The sequence below is a fragment of the Lygodium microphyllum genome, chromosome 2 (genome assembly GCF_053477565.2).
Source record: "Lygodium microphyllum isolate KBCC chromosome 2, Lygodium_microphyllum_v1.1.10, whole genome shotgun sequence".
NCBI classification, from domain to species: domain Eukaryota; kingdom Viridiplantae; phylum Streptophyta; class Polypodiopsida; order Schizaeales; family Lygodiaceae; genus Lygodium; species Lygodium microphyllum.
This window is the reverse complement of record NC_141136.1, coordinates 138048501-138075465: the sequence shown is the minus strand read 5'-3', so window position 1 is coordinate 138075465 and position 26965 is coordinate 138048501. Positions and strand designations below refer to the sequence as shown.

General features: G+C 39.2%; 1 protein-coding gene across 2 annotated transcripts in view; it reads right to left on the bottom strand.

The window, feature by feature from the left end:
- The window catches only part of LOC148040379 (uncharacterized), a 42072-nt gene that overhangs the window by 4360 nt on the left and 10747 nt on the right, over positions 1-26965 (bottom strand). For both annotated transcript variants that reach the window (XM_087699014.1, XM_087699006.1), the window contains exon 4: positions 5564-5644. In XM_087699014.1, coding sequence (XP_087555140.1) covers positions 5564-5644 — 81 coding nt within the window. The remainder of the gene's footprint in view (positions 1-5563; positions 5645-26965) is intronic.

Genomic DNA, 26965 nt, shown 5'->3' with positions numbered 1-26965 from the left:
AAGTTTCATTGGCAGAGATCTGCTAATGGGCATACACGATGGTGGCCACACTCTTAGACTAGTATGTCTCTAGGTCTCTTAGGATACCCTCTGTCAATCTAGCATCCATTTTTTGTACTCTTAGAGTCGGGCCCATAGGATTCATTGTTCTTAGCTTTTCCACTCTTATGTCTTATGTTGCATTTACTAGCACACATATACATTCATTGCATTGTACTTTCAGTTAGCTTTTTCTTTCTATTATGTTTTGCTTTGGAGCATCTCACTGCTGATCTCCATGCTTGCAGATTCTTCTCTCTTTTGCAAGGTCTTGTATTTCAGTCAGGCTAACTTGCAGGTTTCCTTTGGTCCTTCCAGGGCTAGAGACGTGGGGATGCGCGCCATTTTTTTCATGGTCTCATCATCCTAGAAGTGCTTGCTCTTCTTCCAGCATGGAGGCTTTCCCTCCTGAGACGGATTGTGCAGCATCTCTCTTGACACTATCATGGTGGTGGCTTCTACCTTGCTCTTCCAGCAAGGTGCTTCATCCTTTTCATCATCATCTTCTTCAATTCATCATAGTTCTTGGCACCACACAAAGACTAACATTAGGCTCCTCTTCCTCCTTCGGCATCTACATCCAGGTTAAGAGGGGGTTCCTACCCTTCTTGATATTCTACAGGCTTCAACACTTTGTCTTCGATATCGGCTTCTCCCCCCTTATTGTACCTTTTCCCTTTGCATTGCATGATTTCATTATCTTTGTACTAGGGTTCTTCGGCAAGTGAACAATTTTCCCACGAGGGACATTGCCCAAGGTGCACTTGCTGCGTGAGCATTCTTCAACATGTAGCATATTTTGTATCTCATTGTGCAGGACCCTAATCTGTTTTCACCAGTAGCTATTGTCACCCCACCACCATTCTCCTTCATTACATGGATATCTCATCACCTTTTTTCCTCATCATCAACACCCTCGAGTGGATGGATGAGCTTGTACTATTTTGTGATGTGTTGGATGTACCCTCCCTACTCCGGACTTCTGCGTCACTATTACTCAATCGGCCGCATTCCATAAAATTTAACTCTCACTTTTTTATTAAAAAAATTTTGAAGTTCAATATGGTTCCATCCGCCTTTGTAGGGTTTGGAAGGCCATTGGGCAACCAACATGCACCCTTTGTTCGATGCTCTGTCCTCTCAGGGGTGACTACTTGGTCTCCCTTGGTAAGATAACCATCACCTCTATAGTCTTGGTAGGCCACTTGGCACCTGAGGTGCACCCTTTGTCTGATGGCCTCGCTGCTTTGGGTGGAATGCCTTGGGATACGTAACAATCAAAGTGGCTAGCCTAACCTTTCGGCTTAGTTTTGGGCCTGAGAGGGGGTATTGAGCTAAAACACACTTTTCAGCTGACTAGCATTCTTAAACAGCCCCAAAACACACTTAATTAATGAAAAATCTTGAAAAGGACACCCTCGAGTGGATGGATGAGCTTGTACTATTTTGTGATGTGTTGGATGCACCCTCCCTACTCCGGACTTCTGGGTCACTATTACTCAATCGGCTACATTCCATAAAATTTAACTCTCACTTTTTTTTTTAAAAAAAATTGAAGTTCAATATGGTTCCATCCACCTTTGTAGGGTTTGAAAGGCCATTGGGCAACCGACATGCACCCTTTATTCGATGCTCTGTCCTCTTAGGGGTGACTACTTGGTCTCCCTTGGTAAGATAACCATTGCCTCTATAGTCTTGGTAGGCCACTTGGCACCTGAGGTGCACCCTTGTCTGATGCCCTCGCTGCTTTGGGTGAAATGCCTTGGGATACGTAACAATCAAAGTGGCTAGCCTAACCTTTCGGCTCAGTTTTGGGCCTGAGAGGGGGAATTGAGCTAAAACACACTTTTCAGCTAACTAGCATTCTTAAACAGCCCCAAAATACACTTAATTAATGAAAAATCTTGAAAAGGGAAGCGGTCCAAGAGAGTTTCAGTGGTCCCCCAAAAACCCTCATTCTTTGGGACACCCTTCAACATCTATAAATAGATAGGCTGCCCCCCATTCAGCCTAACCCCATCTGTGCATATTTCTTACCCTTGAGTGCAGATTTCAACCATTAGCCCATAAACACGTGGTTGTCCAGCCGCAACGACTGCTGCTACGCCTTGTGCTGTTGTGTTTGCTCCTCCAGTGTGTAGGCGACAGCTGGCAAGCATGCAATATGCTCTAGGAACAAGCAGAATCAAGCCAAGTACTATTTCTCAAAGATCAAGAAGATACAATTTGACCACAATATAGTCTGAGATAAATTGCAACCTCAACAAGATTACCATATAAATCCTTTCTAAAAGAGGAGAACTTGATTGTCCAATGATGAGCAAGAAAACCTTGAACATGTAGTAAGAGGTACCATCCTTAATATCCTCTACATCCATTTGCTACAAAATCCAACCTTTGGCTGCTGCAAAAGCAATCACACATCTAATTTTTGCCATCCTAGCAACTCGACTAAATGTCTCTTCGTAATCTATGCCATATATTTGAGCACAGCATTTTACAAACAGCCTAGCCTTACACCTGCTAATAGAACCATATGCATTATACTCATGGTATCAAAGCTACCTACACACTAAAGATACCAAAGCCTTGATCTAAAAGCTCAACATTGGAGAGAAGTAAGTTTAGATCTCGACATTGGAGAGAAGTAAGAGCACAAGAGGAAAGATGACTTCAAACACTTCATCGCCAATTCAATCTCCAAGTCAACCTATACCAAAGACCGAACAAGAGAGATATTCTCAACTAACTCCCAAGGAGTCTAGCACAAGTAGAGATACAATTGACTATTTTGGATAGTGCAAAACATATCAAATCTCTCGAGCCAAATGCGACTTAATCCTCATGCATCAAGCCCAACTTCTTGAAGGTAACTATGACCAAGTCCCTTTAGCTGATGTGCAAAAATTTGAAAATCTTGCCAGATTGTTGGAGCCACTTATTGGGAGCAGCTATCACAAGGACATGAAATTTTATTGCTTTGCTTAGCATTTGATTAAAAACTAATCAAATGTGCTAATGTCACTTGCACATGTGAGGTTCAAGTTAATTATTTCACAATGTGGGACCCAAGACCCCCAAATGTCAGTTGGTACCAAAGGCAAAAGTTATAATAAGTTATGCCTGACAACTACTAGGTAGTACCCGGTGACAAATTTCGGCCTAGACCAATTTATTGGCCACTAATATCAATGGTGATATTAGAGACTAGACATAAATTAATTAATTAAAATGCCAATAACTACTAAGGGATACTTGGAAGAAAATTTGGCCTAGCCAATTTAATAATTGGCTGGTGGAAACTAGATAATACTAGAAAATGAGATTAGAAGAATGTCACTTGGCAAAGCTTGCCCACACAAGTGAAAAAAACGTTTTTTAAGGGCTAACGAAAGTCTATTCCAACCATTGGGAGAGAAAAAAAGGTTGTTAACAAGTAAGATGAGGCTACTAATGTGATTTGCAGCCACCAAGGATCAGTCCTACAATATGTGACAGCCGTTTGGAGCCCTCCAAGGATAGGTAAAGGGGATCCTCCTAGTTAGAAGACAACATATAGTTAGGGTAGCAATCTTTCTCGTGGTCCTTAGCCGTAGATAACAGCTTCCATGGCTGTTTGAGTAGGTCAGCAGTAGCTTTTCAACGTTTCTCACAATGAGACTCTGAAATTTCTCTCTCTACAACATTCTCTCTCATCCCCTAACCATCTCTCAAGTTATCTCAACATTTTCTAGCAATTTTAGTCATTAGAGAAAGATATCTCAATCAATCTTTGCTATAAAGCCTTATTTACAGCAGAAATTAGGGTTTGACAGCCACCTCGAGATGCATGCTCAAAATTGAGAGCATAGGACTTGAATTCCAACAGCTAAAATTGAAGAATTTCAAGGAGATTTAAGAGGCCGGACACCCAATATCAAATTTGGGCTGAATTTGTCTTTCAAGGAGAATCCCCAAGCAAACCAAGAGCATGCACATTGTCCCTCATGGGGATGGGATTTTTGTATCTCAATAGAAATATGCCCTTCAATTAGTTGATCACTATTGCATTGATTAGACATGTCCCATAGCCATACCTCTTGTTCCCTTTGTCAAACTTCCTAAGGATCCTCATGCACACCTTTCTAATGAGCATACTTATCGTACTATGGTTGGAAAACACTTGTGGTTGATTCATGCTAGGCTAGATTTAGCTTATTCAATGTCATTGCTCAACCAACATTTCAATACACCGAACTTTCATATTGTACTACATATTTGCATGCATTGAGATATGTTAAGTGTACTTCGTCTCTTGACTTACTCTCTTGGCTTATGTTTTGGTTAAGGTTTGATTTTGCAAAGGTACACCAACTCTGATTGGGCAGGAAAACTTGACAGCTTGAGTTCCCATGGTGGCTACTTTTTGGGGGGGAGGCATGGCTCCCATTTTTTGTCAATCCGTATAGAGAAGCGAGCTCTCCACGATGGCACCACTAAGGCCATCTATCTGAGAAGCTTGCTGGCAGAGCTACAATTTCCATGCACCATACTAGCTAGTAAACCCATCATCAGCAGTGTTGTGTTTGCTGTTTTAGACCTGTCTGCACTCTTGTGCTGCTGTGTTTCGATCTTCAGCAGGCTGCCCAGCTGGTTTTCTGCCCCAGGAGCACACTTGGTCATCATCTTCTTCCTCTCTGACAGCTCCTAAGGACTGCATTACACTCCCTCTAATACTATATATCATCTTTGAGTCTCTACTTTGACTTCCCACTACTCGGGGGACTGCATTTCACTCCCTCCATGGAGCATCTTCATCCATAGATGCTACCACCTGATCAGCCAGGACAATGCAGTTACCTCAGTACTGATCCCCACTCTACGGCTAACGCCATCATATCAGCATTCAGTATGATTCAATGTTCATTTTTCTTTTCCCTTGTTTGTTTCTGACACAACAGAGACTTCAGAGAAGTAGAAAGTAATCTGAGAAAAGAAAGGGGAAAAGGATCAGTGATGTCTGCACTCAGAAACACTCAAACAACCGCAATCTCAATTCTAAATACCCAGACAATAGAGTCTGTATACCATATTAAAGCATACACTCCAGATGATAACAACTAATAATCTACCATTATGCATCAAACTATCCCTTATCACTCCAGCATTTTTCCAGTACCTGTGAAGTTCATGTCTCGAGGATTTCCAATTTGCATTCCATACAATCAGAGGAGTGAATTTAAATGCAGCCGGTTGCCCAGAAGCTCATAGACACAACCCCTTTTAAAATTTGTGAAAATATTCTTGTAATAAGGCAAACCATGTGTACAAGAACACCTCAACTTCTTCTTAACTGCTTAAGACTCCAAAATTTAGCTTTTACAGTTTAACACAAGAGCTAATCTTTGTCTAGCAGTACTGATGTTTGTTCATGGCCATTCCCAGCCTTCAATTCTTCAAACAATAGTCATATATTTACAAAACTATTCACGTACAAGGATCATAGAAACAAAGTATGTACGATCATAGCAAAGACTCAGCATACCATCAGCTTCGTGTGTCGCTGGATATGATCCTAACAGCTTGCTTCGAGCATCACTAGGGGGAAATGTCTGCAAATTTGCTTCTGTGCACATACGTCATGTTAGAGACATCATGTCCTTAGCATCTTAAGTAACAGTCAAAGACAAATCAATTTCAAAAGTAGACAATCAGCAGTTCAGCCTTAAACGAATGTGAATATTCGAAATGCATCAGCCACTATGTGCACATTGAAGTGATTGAAGAAATTCAAGACCATCATATTATAACTACTGGAGCTGTAGAGCCCCATACACCCAAGAATATTTCACACTTTATCACAACCTAGATTTAAAGAACACAACGATACACCACTCAATACATAGATGCACACTTTCGCGTTTTTTGGGGTATGAAATCATCATTCAGAACTCAGTAAACATCACAGTGGCACTCTTTTGCAGTATACAATCAGAAAATGCTTCATATCCAAGAACATCCAATTAGTCTAGTTTAATGATAGTATGGTACCAGTTAGACTAAAAAATCTTGAACATAAGTCCAATGCCACATACAATTTTTGAAAAAAACTTGTACACAGAATCCAAGGCACAATTTAAGACCTAGGTCCTATACTTCAATTTTAATGTTGAGACTACACAAAGTCCTATGCTTTTCCACCTGCTCAAAGTAGGAGTGATACAAATTAAAGGCTTTATTCAAAGAAGAAGGTCCCACTCTATGATATGGAGAGAGATGGAGAGAGCTTGAAGGTTGAGGGTAGAGAGGATTAAGAGCTTGACCCTTGAGGGTAGACTGAGAGATGTTAGATATGTCTTAACGTCCAACTAATGTACTTTCCAGCCATATTTTGCAACCATAGTGTTAGCAAATATGTCAATTCATGGCTGAGTCTGTGTATATCAGTGGGCTAGGGCACCACGATATTATCTTGATTATTTAGGCATTTTTCATGGCATTTTATGATGGTCATTTTAGCATTTATTTCTGGTCAACAAGCATTAAATGCTGGCCAACTTGATATTATTTATGCCATTATTTTTGCCTATTTATTCACGCTTCTCCTCCAAATTCATTATCGTGATCATTCATCACTTGACCGGTTCTGGTGGAGGGAGAGGAGCAAGTGCTAGTGCCTTCACAACCAATGACTCACATTGGTTCTGTACTATCTCATATCTTGGTATATGGATTCCATTTCCCGAGTATCTCTTTGCATTGAGTTCCTTGTGCGGTGTTCTTTTCTTTTGCAGTGTTTCTCTTTCTCTTTTCTTTCTCTCTTATGTTCATCAGTTTATTACAACAGTTTTCCATGCTTCCATCGTTGCATCCACTTCTAACATGGTATCAAATTGCGGGATCATTGTTCCTACTGCTGTTTTACACTGTTTCAGGTCTGAGTTTTGGCTTTTCGTTTGCTGATTGGACCTATTCTGACTACTGCGACTGGTTTACAGCCTGGGTGACCATCTTCTGATCATTTTCAGCCTGTTTCCTCAGCATTTTGTGGACTGCCATTTTCGTTTTCAGCTCTTTGGGCCTGTTTCAGGGCTGGGGACTTGTTATTGACCTTTCTAAATCTGCATTTTGGTGTCTGCTGCCTGCATTTTACCGATCAGCACTTGCATTTTGGCGCTCCTATGCAGGGCTAGGCGACAATATTTTCACACTGGTTCTGGTTATTTTTGGTTTGTCTTCTCACTGTGTGGTACACTACATAGCTTTAGAGAGGATTCATGCACATCCGGTTATCGTGTTCTCATCACTACCCTCTGGTTACTGTTGATCTTTTCTCTATGTGCTTTGTTTACTACTTGGAGCTTGTGTAAAATTACACGGCGCAGCGAATAGAATCTGAGAAAGAGATAGAGAGTACACAACAGATAAGAGGAGAATCAGTAAATTCTTTAGCTCCAAACAACTGATACAAAGATGGCTCTGTCCACCCGTGCGCTTCCACTGTGTGAAGCTTAGATGGCAATCTAGACAGAAGATAGGTGAAGAGCTTAAGGCTAGCTGAAACATCAACTCTGACTGGGTGAAAGATGAATGATGGATGGTTGTGAAGGGGTTTAGCTTTTATGGCCCGCGAAGGTCGTTAGGTCGGCCTGACCGACCTACCATACGAGCCTCCACTAGTCGGCCAGGGAATATTCCCCTTACCGTCGGGCCGGGGGCGCTGCCCCCGGACCCCAAAATAGGGGCCCCTTTTAACTCCCTTACCCCGCAACTCGATGCAATGCGCCTCGAGTTGCCACCAGCTTAACCACTCCATCTAACCCAAAGATTAGACCCACAACGGTCACCTTTTTGCCATCTGGTCACATAGACCTCATCTGATATACAAGTCAGGACTCAACCAATGTCCGGGCTCACATTTGGCTTCTCCTCATAATGGGGGCCTTACAACTTTAAGCACCATGGATCATTGGTGGCACCTAATGTTTTGTTTTGTTTTGTTTTGTGAGTCGGGTGTGCACCTTCATGGGGCATTGATCATATCTAACAGCTTGAGCAATCCTTGTGAGTCTGTATCTTTGGCATACTTTTCTCCCTGAAGATCCCTTACCTTTCTTCATCTTCTTTGTATCTCCCTCCTCATGGTCCTCTCGCATCTCCTCCTAATGGTCAACATGCCAATATTATTTCTTCATCTACAAGTGTCATATTGGAGACTTGTTGTGTTCAGCTTTAGGTTTTTGTGAGGATGCTATCTCTTGGTGCTTCAGATGTTCCCATTCCAAAGAGGGGTGCCATACAGTAGAAGACAAAGTCTCAGTGCTATTATTGTGGCAAGAAGCGACACCTCTCGAAGGACTACAGGACATTAGCAGCTTTACAACAGGAGCCAGCATGGACAATGACGACAGATGACAACTCTCCTAATGAGTCTTTCTCTTCCCTAGATCCAAGTTTAGGCTCCATCTGTGTGGCTCCAACGATGGTATAGGGACCTCCCTTCCAAGCTGCTAGTACAGGTAATGGGGTCATCAATCACAACTCTCCAGTGATAGAGAGGGAGTGTGAGAGGGTAGTGAGATGGGGTTGATGCACGTCATCTATACAACTATATTGGTGCACAAGTTCCAAAGAGGGGTTTCCCTAACGCACCGACTTGGCACGTTCAAATCTTGGAGCTAGGATTGACACCCACGTTCATGATGAGCTGTTTATTTAACACCGAGCGGTCTTAGCTCATAGTCTGAGCTCACATGAGGGGACACTTTGGCGGTGTGGCCAAAGACGGAGAATCCATGGTCATATATGTGCAGAGGTGAAGCGGAAGCACAGAGAGAGAGAGAGAGAGAGAGAGAGAGAGAGAGAGAGAGCTGTGAGCAGAGAGCAGGCACAGTGATCAAGAAGTTCAATGACTCAGAGCTGAAGAGTGTTTAACAGTGATAGAGTGAGAGTGAGCCATCGGATGGGTGTGTACCAATGTGATACATACAAAGAATGAAACAATGTATTTATACTTAGGATACAGTACACTTACACCCGTTAGGGTGGGTTCACATGTGTGAAGTAATATATACACGAGAGAGCACGTAAAGGGCCTTTACTCCCAACAACCTCCCACTTAAAGGTCCTAAGCAAACCTTTAACCAACTCCCATAAGTCTAATGCAATGCTCATGTGGAGCCTTTGCAAGACTTTTAGTGAGAACATCTACAGGGTTATCCTGTGATTTGATCTTAGTTAGGGTAACTAGACTATCATCCAGAACCTGTCTAATAAAATGATACCGAACATCAATATCTTTGGTACGTGCATGAAACATGGCATTCTTAGCCAGACATACAGCACTCTGGCCATCACATCTAAGTACAGGTATTTTAGTGGGCAATCCAAAATCCTTGACCAAACGACCAAGCCAAACTGCTTCTTTTGAAGCCTCAGTGGCTGAAATATATTCAGCTTCAATGGTAGAGAGTGCTACAATATTTTGCAATCTAGAGCACCAAGAAACCGCCCCACCCATCAAGGTAAAGATATACCCACTAGTAGATTTGTGAGTATCCAAGTCACCTGCCATATCTGTATCACAATACCCCTGCAGATCCGACGTACCCTTGCCATAGCAAATGCATTTTCTTTGTGTGCCCTTAAGGTACCGTAAGATACTCTTCACTGCTTCCCAATGTGCTTTGCCAAGATTTGACATGAACCTGCTTACAACTCCCACTGCATAAGCAATGTCAAGTCTAGTAGCAACCATAGCATACATGAGTGAACCACAAGCCGAAGCATAAAGAACACCCTTCATGGTATTGGCTGTCTTGTCAGCTTTAAGGCAATTTGTTTTACTAAGCTTAAGATAGGGTGGAAAAGATACACCGAGAGACTTAGCATCAGACATAGAGAAACGATCAAGTACTTTGCTGATGTACTTTTCTTGTGAGAGAAATAAGAGTTGTTCCTCTCTATCTCGTGTGATACGCATGCCCAAAATATGATCAGCTGCACCAAAATCCTTCATAGAAAAGGCTGAATTCAGCTACCTTTTCAATGCATTAATCTAGCTTTTATACTTACCAGCAATAAGCATATCATCCACATAAAGCACAAGTAGTGATCTGCACTACTCCTTTTAAAACCATGTGAGAGCATGAAGGCATCAAACTTTTTATACCATTGTCTAGGAGCCTGTTTCAAACCATGCAAGCTTAGGTGGTGATACTTTTTACAGTTGCTTTTCTTATTTACTTATATAAATATTTTATTTTTCTTTTCTTTTGTTGCTATTGCTTCTTACCCCCAGAGTTCTCTTGGAATAAGCCGAGATCTTTGCATGACTAGAAGAGGTAGCCATTGGGACAAATTGGACTAATGGTTTGTCTGAGCCTTAGGACCGATTCCATATTGAATGGACACTGAAGAATAGAATGTCAGTGGTTTGGGACTGTGTGCTTAGCCGCTGGAGATGGTGCAGGATAATGAGCCTAGCCAAGACAGAAGATGCATATGTGAGAATGCTCACAGAATAAAAGTCACCGTAACTAAGCCACGTTATACTTTTTGATGTGGTCACAATGATAAAAGTTGCTCAGAACAACTTGAGGAATGCAGGGGTCACCATCCCTAAAATTTAGGGAGCTACTATTTTTGGACCCCACAATCTGTTCGTGTCATTATCTTCGTTTTTGCACGAGGATTAATTCTCTGGTCAAGGCCGAGGTCAAATTTTGCACCGATCATAGACCAGAAGGTTTAAACGGGAAAATTGTTACAAGTATGCCATGTGGCACAAATTCCCAAAAGAGAGAGAGAGAGAGCATTAAAAAAAACGTAATAGGCATAAGGGGCAGATGGGAGAATGAAGTTTTGAGGAGCTGAGAGCAGATTGTTGCAAGAAAATCAATCATAGAGAGTATTTCTACATCTTTGACTCAAGTACGGAGGTAGAGCTTGCTCCCTCTGATCAACTCTCTCTCTATTCTCAGAGGAAATGCTTCGCATGATGGGCTGATTCCATCAAAGGTACAATTCTGTGTTTTCTTTGAAATTCTACACATGGATCATTGAGTATTGGTCACAAAAAATGCAGGACATGCTGGACAGTAAAAACAATGAATTTAGAGATCTGCAGATTGCAATTCTGCACACGAATCATTCAGTTTTGGTCGCATGCTCAACAGTAAGAACAATGAATTCTACACATGCTAGGTAGTAAGAACAATGAATGTTGGACAGTAAGAACAATGAATTCAGAGATCTGCAAATTGCAATTCTGCACAGGAATCATTGAGTTTTGGTCACAGAAAATGCTTTCCTAAAAGGGATGTTGATCTAGACATGATGTACTATTCTTATGCAGCTGGGATTTACTCAAAAGATATGAAAACCAACTGTTCACAGGTTATGTATTTTGAAACATTATCATTTTTGAAATTTTTCATCTTTTAATTGATAAAGAAATACCGAGAGGAGCGCCAGTCTTCAGGGCCAATCTGGTGTTGAGTGAGGGAGTAAGGTCTTTGCTTATATATGTATGTGTAAAGACCAAGTGTTAATTGAAGGAACTACGGCTTTATGTGAGTCATAGACCGGTTCCATGATCCCATTGTTGGAATCATGGTGTCAGAAGTGGAGCAGCGGTGGAGGCATAAACATGTGCTGAAATAAACTGCTGAAACACAAGACAAAAAGAGAAAAGAAAAGAACACGATACAGATGAGAACTCAGATGTATGCACGGGAAATGGAATCCATATATCTGAACATGAGACAGTCGCATACAACAGTGAGTCACTGGCTGCGTGGGCACTGGCACTGGCTCCTCTCTCCACAGAGTCTGTAGATGGTGAAATGAAGTGACTGACTGAGGAGGAGCCACTGAGTATAAATAGGCTGAAAAAGTGGGGAGCAATAATGCTGGTCGGACAGCAATAATGCTGGCCGACTAGTGCATAAAATGCTCCACTGGCATAAAATGCCACACCAGAAAAATACCTAAAATACCTAATAAAAATGCCCAGCCCAGATCAAGCTCAGACTCACACATGAGCTGACAAATACTCTGCTAACACCCTCTCTCACATCATGGGTAATCTGATACAATACAATAGTACAATGAAAAGGGATCAGAAACTATACAACATAGAACCACCAAGTAGAACCATGGATACCCAAGCAGTGGGTGATCAAGCCACCACCAAGGTGCCTTGGAGAGAACCTAATGTCGATGTCGATCGTACCAAACACCTGAAAATAGAGAAGATCATAGAATGTCTCTGTGTCCATCACCAATGTCTCGCAGTAGCATACAAGACCATCCTGTCAAAAATGCCCCTGAACATAGGTGACCATGGATTCCCCACCTTTGGCCAGACCACCAAAGTGTCCCCTCATGTGAGCTCCAGACGAAAGCCTCCCACTCTCTGTCAGATGATCAGCTCATCATGAACCTGGATGTCAATCCCAGCTCCAGGATTTGATTCCGCCAGACTGAAGTCGATGCGTCAGGGACGTCTCTCTCTGAAACCTGTGCACCTGTATAAAAGTATAGATGAGGCGCGGCTGCCCCATCTAAACACCCGCTCACACTCCCTCTCTGGCACAAGAGAGTCGTGAGGAATGACCTCATCACCACCACTAGAAAGCAGCCGAGGAAGGGGCCACCAAGCCCTTCCCGCGATCCGAAGAAGAGGATCCCTTCCGCGCCTTGGACTTCACCTTGGTCGGAGGATCGGAGTTGGAGTCTGATGAAGGAGAGGACTCATCGGTAGAGTCAGCATCCCGCTTCGTCTTCTGCTCCTTCTTCCTGGAAGCCGCTAACTTCTTGCAGTCCTTCCGCAAATGTCCCTTCTTGCCACAGTGGTAACACTGGGCCTTCAACTTCTTCTTCCCGTCACCCCTCTCTGAAGCTACATAAGCCTCACCTCCATAATGTGCCGGAAGCCGCCCCTGTAATCTCAAGGATGCCTCATGCTCAAGAAGCATCGAGGTCATATGTAACTTATCATCAGTGGAAGTGCACGGAGGAGCCATATGGAGAGGATAAGAAGAGAAGTAGAGAAGAGATGGAATTTAGAGAGGAAACACAGCCAAAACACAAGCACAGACTACCGAAAATGAGAGTTCACATGCAATAGAACCCAAAATCTGATCGATAGAAGACAAAATCTGCTGCAGAAAGTCAAAAACTGCCAAAAACAGCAAAAACGGCCTGAAGTAACAGTCACCCAGCCATGAGAGATGCTGAATCAGCAAAACGCAGGCTGTAAACTGGAGAAAAACAGGTAGAAAACTGTCGCCAACAGCTGCAGATGAAAAACGCAGGCAGTAGAGGGTGCGTAGGCAGCAGAGGGTGCAGAGGCGGCAGGCGATGGCAAAACTGCAAAAAACGCAGGCTGAAAACAGCCCCAAAACAGGTCGCCTGGCTGCGACAGCAGTCGTCTGATCAGCAGGGGTACAAAACAGTCCTGAAATCAGCAAGAAAACACAGCAGAAACACAAATCCTGAAAACTGATACCATGTCAGAAGTGGAGCAACGATGGAAGCATAAACATGTGCTGAAATAAACTGCTGAAACACAAGACAAAAAGAGAAAAGAAAAGAACACGATACAGATGAGAACTCAGATGTATGCACGGGAAATGGAATCCATATATCTGAACATGAGACAGTCGCATACAACAGTGAGTCACTGGCTGCGTGGGCACTGGCACTGGCTCCTCTCTCCACAGAGTCTGCAGATGGTGAAATGAAGTGACTGACTGAGGAGGAGCCACTGAGTATAAATAGGCTGAAAAAGTGGGGAGCAATAATGCTGGTCGGACAGCAATAATGCTGGCCGACTGGTGCATAAAATGCTCCACTGGCATAAAATGCCACACCAGAAAAATACCTAAAATACCTAATAAAAATGCCCAGCCCAGATCAAGCTCAGACTCACACATGAGCTGACAAATACTCTGCTAACACATGGAACCAGTCTATGACTCACATAAAGCCATCACCTCGTTATAGAGTTTCTTTCTACCCAAAGAACCTCTAAGGTTTGGACTGCTGTGCGGAATATTCATGGATTGTTCTTGAATTATACAAAGCCATTAATCCTAGCTTCCACCATTCCTTTCCCCTATTAATCCTTACTACTTCTTTCTTTACTCGTTTTTTCAATTAACAAAACAATCTTATTAATCCTTATTTATCATTCTTGATTTTTGAGCATAGACATGACATAGGTACCTAGCGTCTCTTAAGACCGAACGTCTTCTCGATGGATTGTGGATTAGAACCTCGCGGCGCATTCCTCCTTCCTGATACCCTTAGTCACGTTACACCACAATAGTGGATTGATTTCTTTACACCGATACGTACTCAAGAATGGTAGACTTGAATCAACAAGACAATCTTATTTCATGAAGAAACTACAAAAGAAGGTTATAGAAGGATTATAGGCTTCAGGATATGGCTTCCGCCGAATGGCTCTTGAGAGTCTTTAGTTATTCATGGGATATAGGAAGAGAATATATAAGAAGGCTCACATACAAGCTTCTCTCTTTGCTCTCACTCTATTGGGTTTTCCCTCTTCGCTTCCTCTTCTCTTCTTTCCTCCCCCTCTGAATGAAGCGAATGGTTGCTTATATAGGTTTTGAGAGGTAGTTGCGTGCTTGATTGGGTTATGAGCTATAAGCTTTAGTGCGCTTCCTTTTGCGCTATAAAGTTGATGTGCTAGGAAAATCATGCCAGTGTATATGGGCGGTCATGACTTTACATAGTGCAATATGACTTTTCATAGTGGTTTTCCTTTTCTTGAGAATCTCTTGACTTATTTGCTCAAGAGAAAAGGATTGATACGCTTTATGCAATTATTGCGTTCTTTAGTGTGGTTGTTGGTGCAGAAGTGCTCTCTACACTATTCCGAAGAATCTTTATTCTCCATGATTTCTTCGCTCACCTTTTTCAAAGTGTATTTGTCATGATCATTCATTTCCGAATAATCTTGGATGAGTATTGTGACGTCAACTTGCTAATAGACTTTGCTGACAATGTTTCCTTTTCCATCATTGAGGATATTCCTCATTTGTTTGACGATTATCCCTAATCCTTGTGATCTTTTGAAGGGTAGGTAGGTTAGGTTTGTTAATCCAGTTTTCTCTATTTTTCTAGAGTAAATAATTCTTGCTTTTTCACTTCTCGGATTATTCCGAAGTGAATACCCCGTGTATGGTTGACTTCCGGAGTTGCGTTGAAGAATTTTATATTTGATTGAGCTGATAAATTTTTCTCAATTAAATGGTTAGCAGACCATTGGAATATGTCTAGTAGTTGGAATATCTCATTACAATCTTTGGTGAGATATATTTGGTCAAGAAAGCTAAAGTAGAATAGCTTTCTTACTATTTCTAGATCTGCTCCAGGCATAATGGTTATTCTCAGATTTTGGGTTGTCACCGTCTTGATGTATGGCGGTTGCTGCTTCATTTGGTTAACCTTGTTGACGATCTGTTGATATTCATTGACGAATTCTTTTTCATTGATTGCCCTGTATGTAGCATCCACTACTACAGTGAGTTTAGAAGTACTAGTTGTAGGATAGTTATCCTTATTGACGTCATGAGAGGTCAACTCTTTAATCATAAGAATCTTCTTATCATCTTTACATATGCTAGTTGTCATATCATAGCTAGTCGTATAGTTCTTTTTCGTGGAATCATCCACTAAAAGCTTCTTATCATCGATAGTTTTACTAGTTGATTTATCCATGACATTGTCATGTGGGTTATAGACCTTTTTCAGGTCGATAAGGTTATTAGTCTTATACAGACTATTGTTATAGACCTTTCTCAGGTCGACAGTATCAGCCACTAGTGGACTGTTGATTTTAGCCATTGATTGGCTAGTCGATGCCGATCCGAGTAGAACAAGGATTTGCAATTGCTTCTCCTTTTCTTGCAAGGAAACTTCATTCACCTTTTCAATTAATCTTTCTATTTTATTTTTTATGGAGTTTATTTGTATATAAGGGTATCTTCGATTTCTCCTTTTATCCTATCCATGCTGCTTCTTTGGTCAAAAGGTCAGCAAGAACATTAGTAACACCCGCAACATGCTCGATGACAAAGCTATAATAAGAAAAGAATAATTGTCATCTTTTTAATCGGGCATATTGAGGAAGATTGCTAAGATTATTAAAGATTAACCCTCTTACCTGAGTGTTATCTGTGCGTATCACAAAATGTGTTGGTAATAAAAAGAAATTAAACTTTTCTATTGTTCTCTTTATTACCAATACTTCCTTTTCATTGATGTGGTAATTCTTCTCTGTATCTGTGAAAGTACCACTGCTATATCTGCATATTATTTCATTTAGATCTTTATTTATTTCTTTTAATACTCCCCCCAGAAATTGTCCGAGGCGTCAGTTTCTATTACTAGTTTTCCATCACCAATGGGTAACTGAAGACGAGGCAAATTTCTGCATTGTTCTTTTATACTTTTGACAGCATTTGTATGCTGGTCTTCCCAACTCTATTTGGTATTTTTCCTTAATAATTTTTGTAAAGGATTTCTATTTTTGGCTAAATTTTGCAAGAACATCTCTGCATAATTAGCATAACCTAGAAATTTTTGTAGTTGCTTAACATCCATTAATTCGTTGGGAAAAAGTAATATTTTTTCTGATATATGTGGTTGTAGTTCGATTCCTTTTGAATCGATTATCATTCCTAGATATTCAATTCTTTCCTGGTAGAGTACCATTTTCTTTAATGAAAGATTTACACCTGCCGCTTTTGTTATATCCAAGAATTCTCTTAGATGTTTCTCATGCTGTTTCAAGCTTTTACTCATTATAAGTATATCATCCACATATATGATACAATATGTAGATATTTTTGAATATGTTTTATCCAACCATTGTTGGAATTCTTGTGGAGAATTTTTTAAACCTTGAGGGGTCGAGAATCCAGTATATTCTATACTATTTGGTTCTAGCTTTATTTGCCGAAAGCCACTTTTACAATCAAATTTTGAAAATATATTTTTACTTCTTATGCGATCCATAAGTAAAGTTTTATTGGATAGAAAGTACCCATTAAACTTTGTGTATTTATTCAAAGTTTTATAGTTAACCACCAGGCGAGCTTTTCCTCGCTTTATCTCAAAATGATTTCTGACCATAAAGGCTGGTGAACTATGAGGACCTTTTGAATGTCTTATTAATTGATTTTTCAGGAGTTCTTCAAATTGAATCTTGAATTCCTCTTGATCTTCTTGTGAATAAATCATTGGTTTATTTCTAATGATTCTATCCTCTATAAGCTCTATTTTGGCATAAGTTTTATGCTTATCCCAAAACGCTAATGAATTTTCAAAACAAAGTTCTTTAAATTCTTCTTGTATTTCTTGTATAGTTTTTTGAAAGTTTTCTTTGATATATTCCGTTTGCTCATTCAACATTATTCTATTTATTCCATAGTCTAGTTTTTTCGTGACTATTTTTTCATCACAAGGAGTGATAAAGATTCTTTCTTTCTTAGTTTGTCTATATTCTTTGAAAGATTTAGGAAATCATTCCCTAATATAATATCAATCACCATTTTTGTTATTTTGATAAAGTCTTGGTAATTTAACTATGATTTTTTCTATTTGAATTTTGACATTTTTGGCAATTAAATTGTACTTAGTTACATGTCCACTCATATCATGTCCTTGTACAGCATTTTCATTATCTTCTATCAATTCATCATGATATAAAACCTCTCGTTTACATACCGAGATGAATGACCCATTATCCAGATAGGCATCAAAGTCTCTACTTATGTCTTTGGTGTGAATTTAGATTGTTATATAGATATTGTTATTTATTTCTGATAGAGTTTTTCCTATACCTAGCCTATAATCCTTCTATAACCTTCTTTTGTAGTTTCTTCATGAAATAAGATTGTCTTGTTGATTCGAGTCTACCATTCTTGAGTACATATCAGTGTAAAGAAATCAATCCGCTACTGTGGTGTAACGTGACTAAGGATGTCAAGAAGGAGGAACGCACCGCGAGGTTCTAATCCGCAGTCCACCAAGAAGACGGTCGGTCTTAAGAGACGCCAAGTACCCATGTCATGTCTATGCTCGAAAATCAAGAATGATAAATAAGGATTAATAAGATTGTTTTGTTAATTGAAGAAATGAGTAAAGAAAGAAGTAGTAAGGATTAATAGGGGAAAGGAATGGTGGAAGCTAAGATTAATGGCTCTGTATAATTCAAGAACGATTCATGAATATTTCGCACAGCAGTCCAAACCTTAAGAGGTTCTTTGGGTAGAAAGAAACTCTATAACCAGGTGCCTCATTGATTCGTAAAGATAAAGGTTTCGGAAGTACATAATGGAAAGTGAACTTCCAGAAATAACAATACAATCTCAAAATATAAAACCTTCTAGGTTACCAGCCAATAGTTATAGATTTAGATCTGCCTTATTTGGTAGATTTCAACCTTTTGATTTGATAAACGATGCAGATACTTGGGGTAATAACCAATTAAATTGGATATCCTTATTCCTCATAAAAACATTTGGAATAAAAGAAAGTACAAATGGAAGATAAGGAGAAGGTAATAAAAGATCTTGAAGAACAAATAAACGAACTAAAGCAAAAGATAGATAGGATACAAAAAACACAGGATACGAAGGAATTAAACAGAATCATAGAATCTGAAACTAATATAGAAAGACGCATAATAAATATAGAAAAATCTATGCTTCGCATAGAACAACAACAGATCAAACTTTTCCCTACTGATCTTTCAGGAACTAAGACAACAGGTGAAATAGCAAGATCATTGTATTAATGGAACAACCTCTTGTAACAGAAATGGCTGAGTCAATTCAGTTAATTAAAGAAAAAATCAAATCAACCTTTTATTGGAAAAGAGTTGGAAATAATGTTGAAGTATTTCAACATATAGTATTTCATAAAGCCAGAACAATCACAATAAATATATTGTGGTTGGAAGCAGTCTCGATGCAACGATTCAATGTAGAATTTCATATGAATGCGTTCTTCGATCTGATAGAACGACAATCAATTGATAGAGCTAAACAGATATTCTATGAATAGAGAATATCTAAAATCGCAAATACAATGGCTGCAACAGAGAGTTGCACAAGATGTATCTTATTGTTGGAGTACTAACCAACAAAATAAAGTACTATGGGATCCTCCATTTATAAACACAAATACAAATTTATTTTCTTCAGAAAAAACAATGACACAAAATAAAGAAGAATATGTCTTCATGAATGAAGAAAGACCTTCATCATCAAGAAGACCACTACCATCAGCTCCATTTATGGATCCGATACAAATACTGACAGAACACATGAGTCTGGATGATGCAATAACATCAATAGAATGATTATCCTCTAAGTATCCATATGCCTTAGAGAACTATGAATCAAGACTTTCTACTTCTAGAAGATCAACAGCTAGAAACTATACAAGGTATTCTAGTCCAGGAGAAGCCTCGAAATATAGTTATAATAACACAACCGAAATTCCAAGCAGTGGAACTTGGTTAAACTTAGACTGCAAAAAAGATATAGATGCAGCAATAGAAACGTGGGTTAAGAGCATGAACCATGCTCTATTAACCAAAAAGCTAGAAATAGCAGATGTCCCTTCTTTCATAGTTACATCATTTCAAGGAAATGTTACACTATGGTGGGAAAAACCACCTGATAACATTAAGAATGAAATTAAGACTGGTAGCTCATCTACTAGTGACATTTCACCTGACGAAAGTTATAAACGAATCCTTGAAAGATTCGAAAATGCAATAAGAAAAGAGTTTCAGGGTGAAGAATGGAATCTTCACAAAACTGAAGAACAAAAAATACAAAACTGACACATTAGGTGCCAGAATTAGATATGCACGGCAATATATCAACCAATGGTGTATAAATGCCGAACAAGAAAGAATAATATCGAAACATAGCAATTACGGACTTTGTTGTCCACAAAATAGTAGAAAGCTTACCTTTGGAGACATTGGTAAAGGAAAACAAAAGGTAACAAGTAAACGTTATAAAAAGAATTATGGAAAACCTTTCTATAAAAGAAAGAGATATTTTCCACAGAAAATAACAAAATGACAATTCCCTAGGTATAAAAATAGAAGAATATTAAAGAGATCAAAAAATAATAAAACGCCAAAGGAATGTAAATGTTGGCTTTGTCAAGAAAAGGGTCATTATGCGAATGAATGTCCCAAAAGGAAAAAATCGACAAATTTGAATCAAATTTATGAGCAACAATTAGTAGACTATTCTACTAACGATAATTCTGATCAAGAATATTATATAATTTCTGAAGATGAAGAAATTATAGATGATGAATGAAATAACAACTCTACAGCCGATAGAGTATGAAGAAAAAGAAGATAATATAAGTTTTGAAAGAAATTTACTATTTAATAGGGATATCTTTAAACAACTATCAAAAGATGAATTGAAGGACCCTTCAACAAAAGCTTTTGATAAAAACCTAATAAAGATTTGGACAAAATTGTTTGATCGACAAAATATAATCTACTATGGATTAAAGGTTAAAGAGCAATCCATAGATGTGAAACATGCAAGTGGTAATATAAATTTACCTTTGATATTATACCAAGATATCAAAGAAAAATTAAATAAAATACCTAAAAAGGATAGGAAAAAGATAAACTTTCTCCATCTTGGAGGAATACATGTGATAATAAAGTCACATTCTAGAGAAGGCATAGATATGCCTATAAAATTAGCAATCCTAGACAATAGAATTACAACTAGAGCCGATTCATTATTGGGAATAATGAAAGGTAATCTAGTGTAGCCAACAATTAGGATTCTATTTGTTTCCTAGATACATGATAAATTTACAAGACAAAAATATTGATTCAATAGCCAATCTGGCATATAAGTTTGAAAAATACAATATTTTCAAACAAGGAACGAAAGTTTTCAATATACACTATGCAATAAGCTATGCTTTGACAAATAGTGTACATTCTATAAATTTCAAAAATATAGATATCATAACTATTGACGAAATATATTATTCATTCGAGGAAATTGAATTACCATCTATCAATAGACCACTTATAACTGATGATGAGGATTGGGATTTAGATTTAAAACCTAAATCCTACCCAAACTCTCAACAAAATAAATTAAAAACATACATCGATGGCGATGGTATACTTAAGAGACAACAATCTCTTAAACAAAAAGCGGGGGAGATTATTACACCTCCATCCTATAACAAAAATAAAAACACAACACATTTTGCTATAAATGCAAAATTCTTCAATGGACAACAATGGAAGAATATAAAAATCCTAATAGACATAGGGGCACACTATAATGATATAAATCAAGAAAGTGTGAAACACCTTAATAAGGTAAAACTCCTACAAACACAGAACTATATCCATTTATGGACAAACAAGGAATGGAGAGTAGAAGAAACAATCGAAGTGAGAATTCGACTAGATAATCAAGATCTAGATATAACAATGTTCGTAGATCAAGGAATAACGGAACATTATCCGATCATACTTGGCATGAAATTCTTAGAAAAAGATTGTCAAAAATATAAGATAGAAAATGGAATACTAGCAGTAGTAATAAATAACCTTACACTTATAGCACAAAAATGCTAGGTATAGGAAAAACTCTATCAAAAATAAATAACAATATCTATATAACAATCTAAATTCACACCAAAGACATAAGTAGAGACTTTGATGCCTATCTGGATAATGGGTCATTCATCTCGGTATGTAAACGAGAGGTTTTACACCATGATGAATGGATAGAAGATAATGAAAATGTTGTACAAGGATATTATATGAGTGGACATGTCACTAAGTACAATTTAATTGCCAAAAATGTCAAAATTCAAAACAAAAGTCAAAATTTGAGCTTTTCACATCAACTCTTCCAAGTGAAGAGAGTGTCTGCAAACCCTTTTGGCTCATATGTCCAAGACGCTTGTGCCATAACTCCATGTGTGACTGTACTTCAGCAATTGCAACAAACTTTCCACGAAGTGCCTTGCAATAGAGATAATACAGAGTCCCCTTTTTACCACCTCTAGTGACTAGCATAGATTCTTTCTATATTTTCCACATACCACCACCAAATGTAGTGAAGTAACCTTTGTTGTCTAGCTGCCCAACAAAAAGCAAGCTCTTGTTGATACCAAGAACATACCTAATATCATGAAGAATCAATTCTTGACCATTTTCTAGAGCCAGGTGTATGGTGTCTATTCCTTCAATATCACATGCATGATTGTTGCCATGGTAGACTTTTCCAAGATTACCTTCTGCATAAGTAGGAAAACACTCCAAAGATGGAGTTACATGAAAAGAAGCACTGCTGTCAACAATCCACGATTGTGACAAACCATCATGAGCTGACAACAAAGCATCTAGCACATCTGTTTTAGTGATATACATGTCCTCCACTGTCATAGCACGCGGATCTGAAAATGCAACCAACAAATCAGCATCTTTATCATCTTCTATTTTCTCAATAACAACACTAGATACCACATTTTCTTTTTCTATCTCTTTAGAGGTAGAGCTGTCATCCTTGTTGTTCTTTTTGCCTTTTTCATTAGCCTGCTTCTTACGTTCTTGTTCCTTTTTAAAGTACCTACAATCAGGCTTTTTATGCCCTTTGCAACCACATTGATAATGCACGACGACCACCGGGGGCTGCACGATGACCTTTGCGTGATGGGACAAGAAGGCTTCCACGTGACGGGCAAAGGCAGAAGGTCAAGGGCCTATTTTTCTTTGATTTACTTCATCTTATTTTTCCCTTTATACTGGGTGTTCACACATACAAGCACAGTGTGCAAATCTGAGCAAATCTGTGTCTTTAAATTTGGGGCTTTTCCCAAATTTGGTGCCTAACACATATTGCAGTGATCTCTGGACCATAAATTGCAGACATTGACTGCACAGGCCTCAGAAATTTTTGGGGATTCTCAAATGCAAGTGAAATTTTTGCTTGGATGAGCCAATTTCTTGGAAATTGTGCATTGTTGGACTCTGAAATTTGGGGCTTTTGCAGAAATTGTCAAATTTCTGCAACATTAGCCCACACTTGATGCTTGGGATGATGTATTTATGCAATCGGAGTAGATTCACTCCAGAAATTTTGGGGCTTTTCACGTTGGTGATGCATTTTTGAGTCGTGTTGAGATTGGACAGTGAAATTTGCAGCAGATTCACTACTGAGTGGGAGTCTTCAGAGTTTTGGATGCTTCAAATGTTGAAAAAGGGCAGTTTCTCTTGGTACATGCATTGCTAAATACTCATTATGCAGTGAAACAATGGTAAATACAGCATTTGGGTCATTGCATTTGGGAATTTTGGTGATGTACTACTAAAGTGGGAGCTATCCTTAATGCAAATGTATCAGATTTGATTAGTGCACATGCTGTAATCAGTACTTGAGACTGAAATTTGCGGCTAAATATCTGCTTCTTGGATACTTTGGAAGTACAAGAGTGTGTACTTGTTGTTACAATTCAGAAACCTTGCTATTGGCTGAAAGCATTCAGCTCTTTATTGGAGTTGTGTATTGTTCAAGATGGTTGGCAGTGCATCTACATCTGACACAAAGAATCTCTTTGAGATTCGTAAATTTGACGGAAATGGTTTTGATCTTTGGAAAGATTGTATACAGGGTATACTCTTTCTAAAGGATTGTGATGATACTTTAGAAGAACATAAGCTTGTTGCTTTGTCAGATGAGGATTAGGCTAAAATTAATAAAAAGGCCATTACTTACATTAAAATGGCCGTCACAGATGATAGCTTGGTTGATATAAAGGGGCTTGATAATGCCTATGTAGTTTGGGAAAAGTTGAAGGCTACTTATGAGAATACAACTCCTGTCAATTAGGTACATCTCATGCGGAAGTTGGTCAACTTAAAGCTTAATAAGTCCAAACCTGCCTCAGAGCATTTGAATGCTTTCACTAGTATTTTGAGTCAGTTACAGGATGCAGGATTGCCAGCTTTTTATCCTAAATTGAGGGCTATCTTCTTGCTCATGACCTTGCCTAATTCATGGGAAGCATTGGTTGTGTCATTGAGCAATAACCCCAACTTGACATTTGATGGTGTGTGTGATTCTATTCTGAATGAAGAGATTAGACGCAAGGCAAGTGGGGAAAACAGTGGATCGGTCTACAATGTAAGAGAAAGGCTTGAAAAAAGGTATAATGCTGCAAATAAAAACAAAAGTCGCAGCAAAAGCAAGGAAAAACAGCAAGATGTTTTTCCAGCAAATATAACATCCTAATTGGCCAATACTTTCTTCGTGCCTGGTTTACACAAATAATAGCCCCTGTTTTCCAAACTCTAGCCAATAAAAATGCATTTTACAGCTTTGTCATTGAGCTTTCCACAAAGCTCTTTTGGAACATGTGCATATGCTATGCACCCAAACACCCAAGAGTAATCAACTTTGGGTTTCTTTCCATGCCAAGCTTCAAACAATGTGATCATCTTTGGTGCTTTGATGGCTGCACAATTTAAGATATGATTCACACTCTAAAGGATTCATACACTGAAGGCCCTCAAGCCAAAACTTATGTGGTAGCCCATTGCTTTTAGGCATGCAACTAGTCATTTCCATGAGTGTTCAATTTTCCTTTCAACAACACCATTTTGTTGAGGTATCATTCTAGCAATGGCTTGATGTGTGATGCCATTTTCAAGCAAAAATGTCTCACAAGCACGAGACATGTACTCCCGCCCCCCCATCTAGATGTGTGACGTGTCTACACCTTCAAGCCACACATCAAATTTGGCTTTTAGCCCATGCACCCATGTATACCGAGAGTAGTTATCAATAAAGGTGACAAAATAAAGATGACCCCCAAGTGCATGTGTTCTCATGGAATTATCAACGGAGTACGCAAGGATCAAGACACACAATGTTGGGGTTCACACAATGAGAGAGAGAGAGAGAGAGAGAGAGAGCACAAGACTCGATATGGGTACAATCTCAAAAGTACCACTTTAGGTTTTTGATTTTATATTTATAAATATATATATATATATATATTACATGTGTACGGGTGCGTGCACAACAAAACACTGTAAAAGACACGGTGACCCTTTATTCCCAACATCCTCCCATCTAAAGGCAATGTGCTTGAAGGTAGAGGAAAGAATAACCTTAAGTCTATGTATGTACAAAGCTAAAATACACATATACTATCCAAACGCCATCATCTAGTGGCAATGAGCAAACCGCTCTGCTAGAAGACCCTTCGTGAGAAGGTCTGCAGGATTATCATCGATATGTACCTTGACAAGCTCAATGCTCTTGCTGTGAAGTACATCCCCGATAAAATGATACTTCACCTGTATGTGCTTTGTCTTTGCCTGAAAGATAGGATTCCGTGCTAGCATAATAGCACTCTTTGACTATCATAGTGGAGGATAGGAACCTCTATAATACCACGCTCTCTCACCAGATATAAAAGCCATAAAGTCTCCTTGCATGCCTCACTGGCAGTCACATACTCTGCCTCTGTAGTAGACAATGCAACACACTTCTACAACCTGGATACCCAAGAGATTGCTCCCCCTGTGAATGTGAACACATATCCTAAAGTAGACTTCCCGCAGTCAAGATAACCAACATAGTCTGCATCCGTGAAGCCAACAATAGATGACTTATGCTTCCTAAAGCAGATACACAAATCCTTTGTGCCCTTGAGGTATCTCATGATGTTATTGCCACAATGATGGCATTCAACATCCTTACCACGTGATTTACTGCGTCCCTTGCTATCAGATTTGCCTTTCTGTTGTGATCTGCCCTTAGTATGCAAAGCACTGGAAGACTTACTGGATGCAATGTTCTGCCGATTCATTTCTTCCATGAGTAGAGCACTCTCTACATCAGCATACAAAAGGAGCGCATTAGAATTGCTCATAGCAGTCCTGAATGTATCCCAACTCTCTGACAGAGTACAAAGCAAGAACATTGCCTTAAATTCTTCATCAATCATGAACTTCAAGGCAACCAGCTGGCTGAAAATGGAGTTAAACTCACTCAAGTGAGTAGACATTGTTGTATCCTCTTTCATACGCAAATCCATAAGCTTTTTCGGCCAATAAACTTTGCTTGCGGCACTCTTCTATGCATACAGTTCTTCCAATTGAGTCCAAATAGCATAGGCAGAATCCAAACCTTCAATGTTAAACAGCAAGGCATCAGAAATTGATAGCTCGATGGTTGAGAATACAAGCTCATTTAACTCATTCCAATCTTCCTATTCCATATTTGCGGGCTTTGCCCCTTTGGTCTTAATCGGCTTTGCCTGCTTCTTCTGCAACAGGATATTATAGCACTATTTTTGCCAGACAGCAAAGTTATGTGCTCCTTCAAGCTTCTTAATGTGCATGAGATGAGATGACTGTTGTCACTGCTGCCAACCATGATTTTCAACCCAAATGTGACCAAAAATTCAGCAAATGCAGGCCCAAACTGTCACACAAGTGACCAAGGTACAAACAAGTACCAACCAGTAATAAATAACCACGTAAAAGCAAAAATTTCAGACCTGCAAATAAATTTCTAGAAGCACTAAACCTTGTGCTACATCACTCCACAATTGATTACAGTTGTTCCAAGGACAAATACATCTCATTACATGAGAAGTCTTAAATTTTAGCTGCAATTTATGTTGTACATGCACCCACGGGCACAAAATTTGACACGCACGGTCAAAAACCCCAAAATTTTTGTGCTCAAAGCATCAACCATACATCTGCACTATCTCTGACATGCATAGAATAGGCCAATTTTGCCAAAATAGAGCAATTTCAGTAAAACCCCCAAATTTTCCAAGTGCTAGGTGTCCAAATTGCATGGAATTAAAC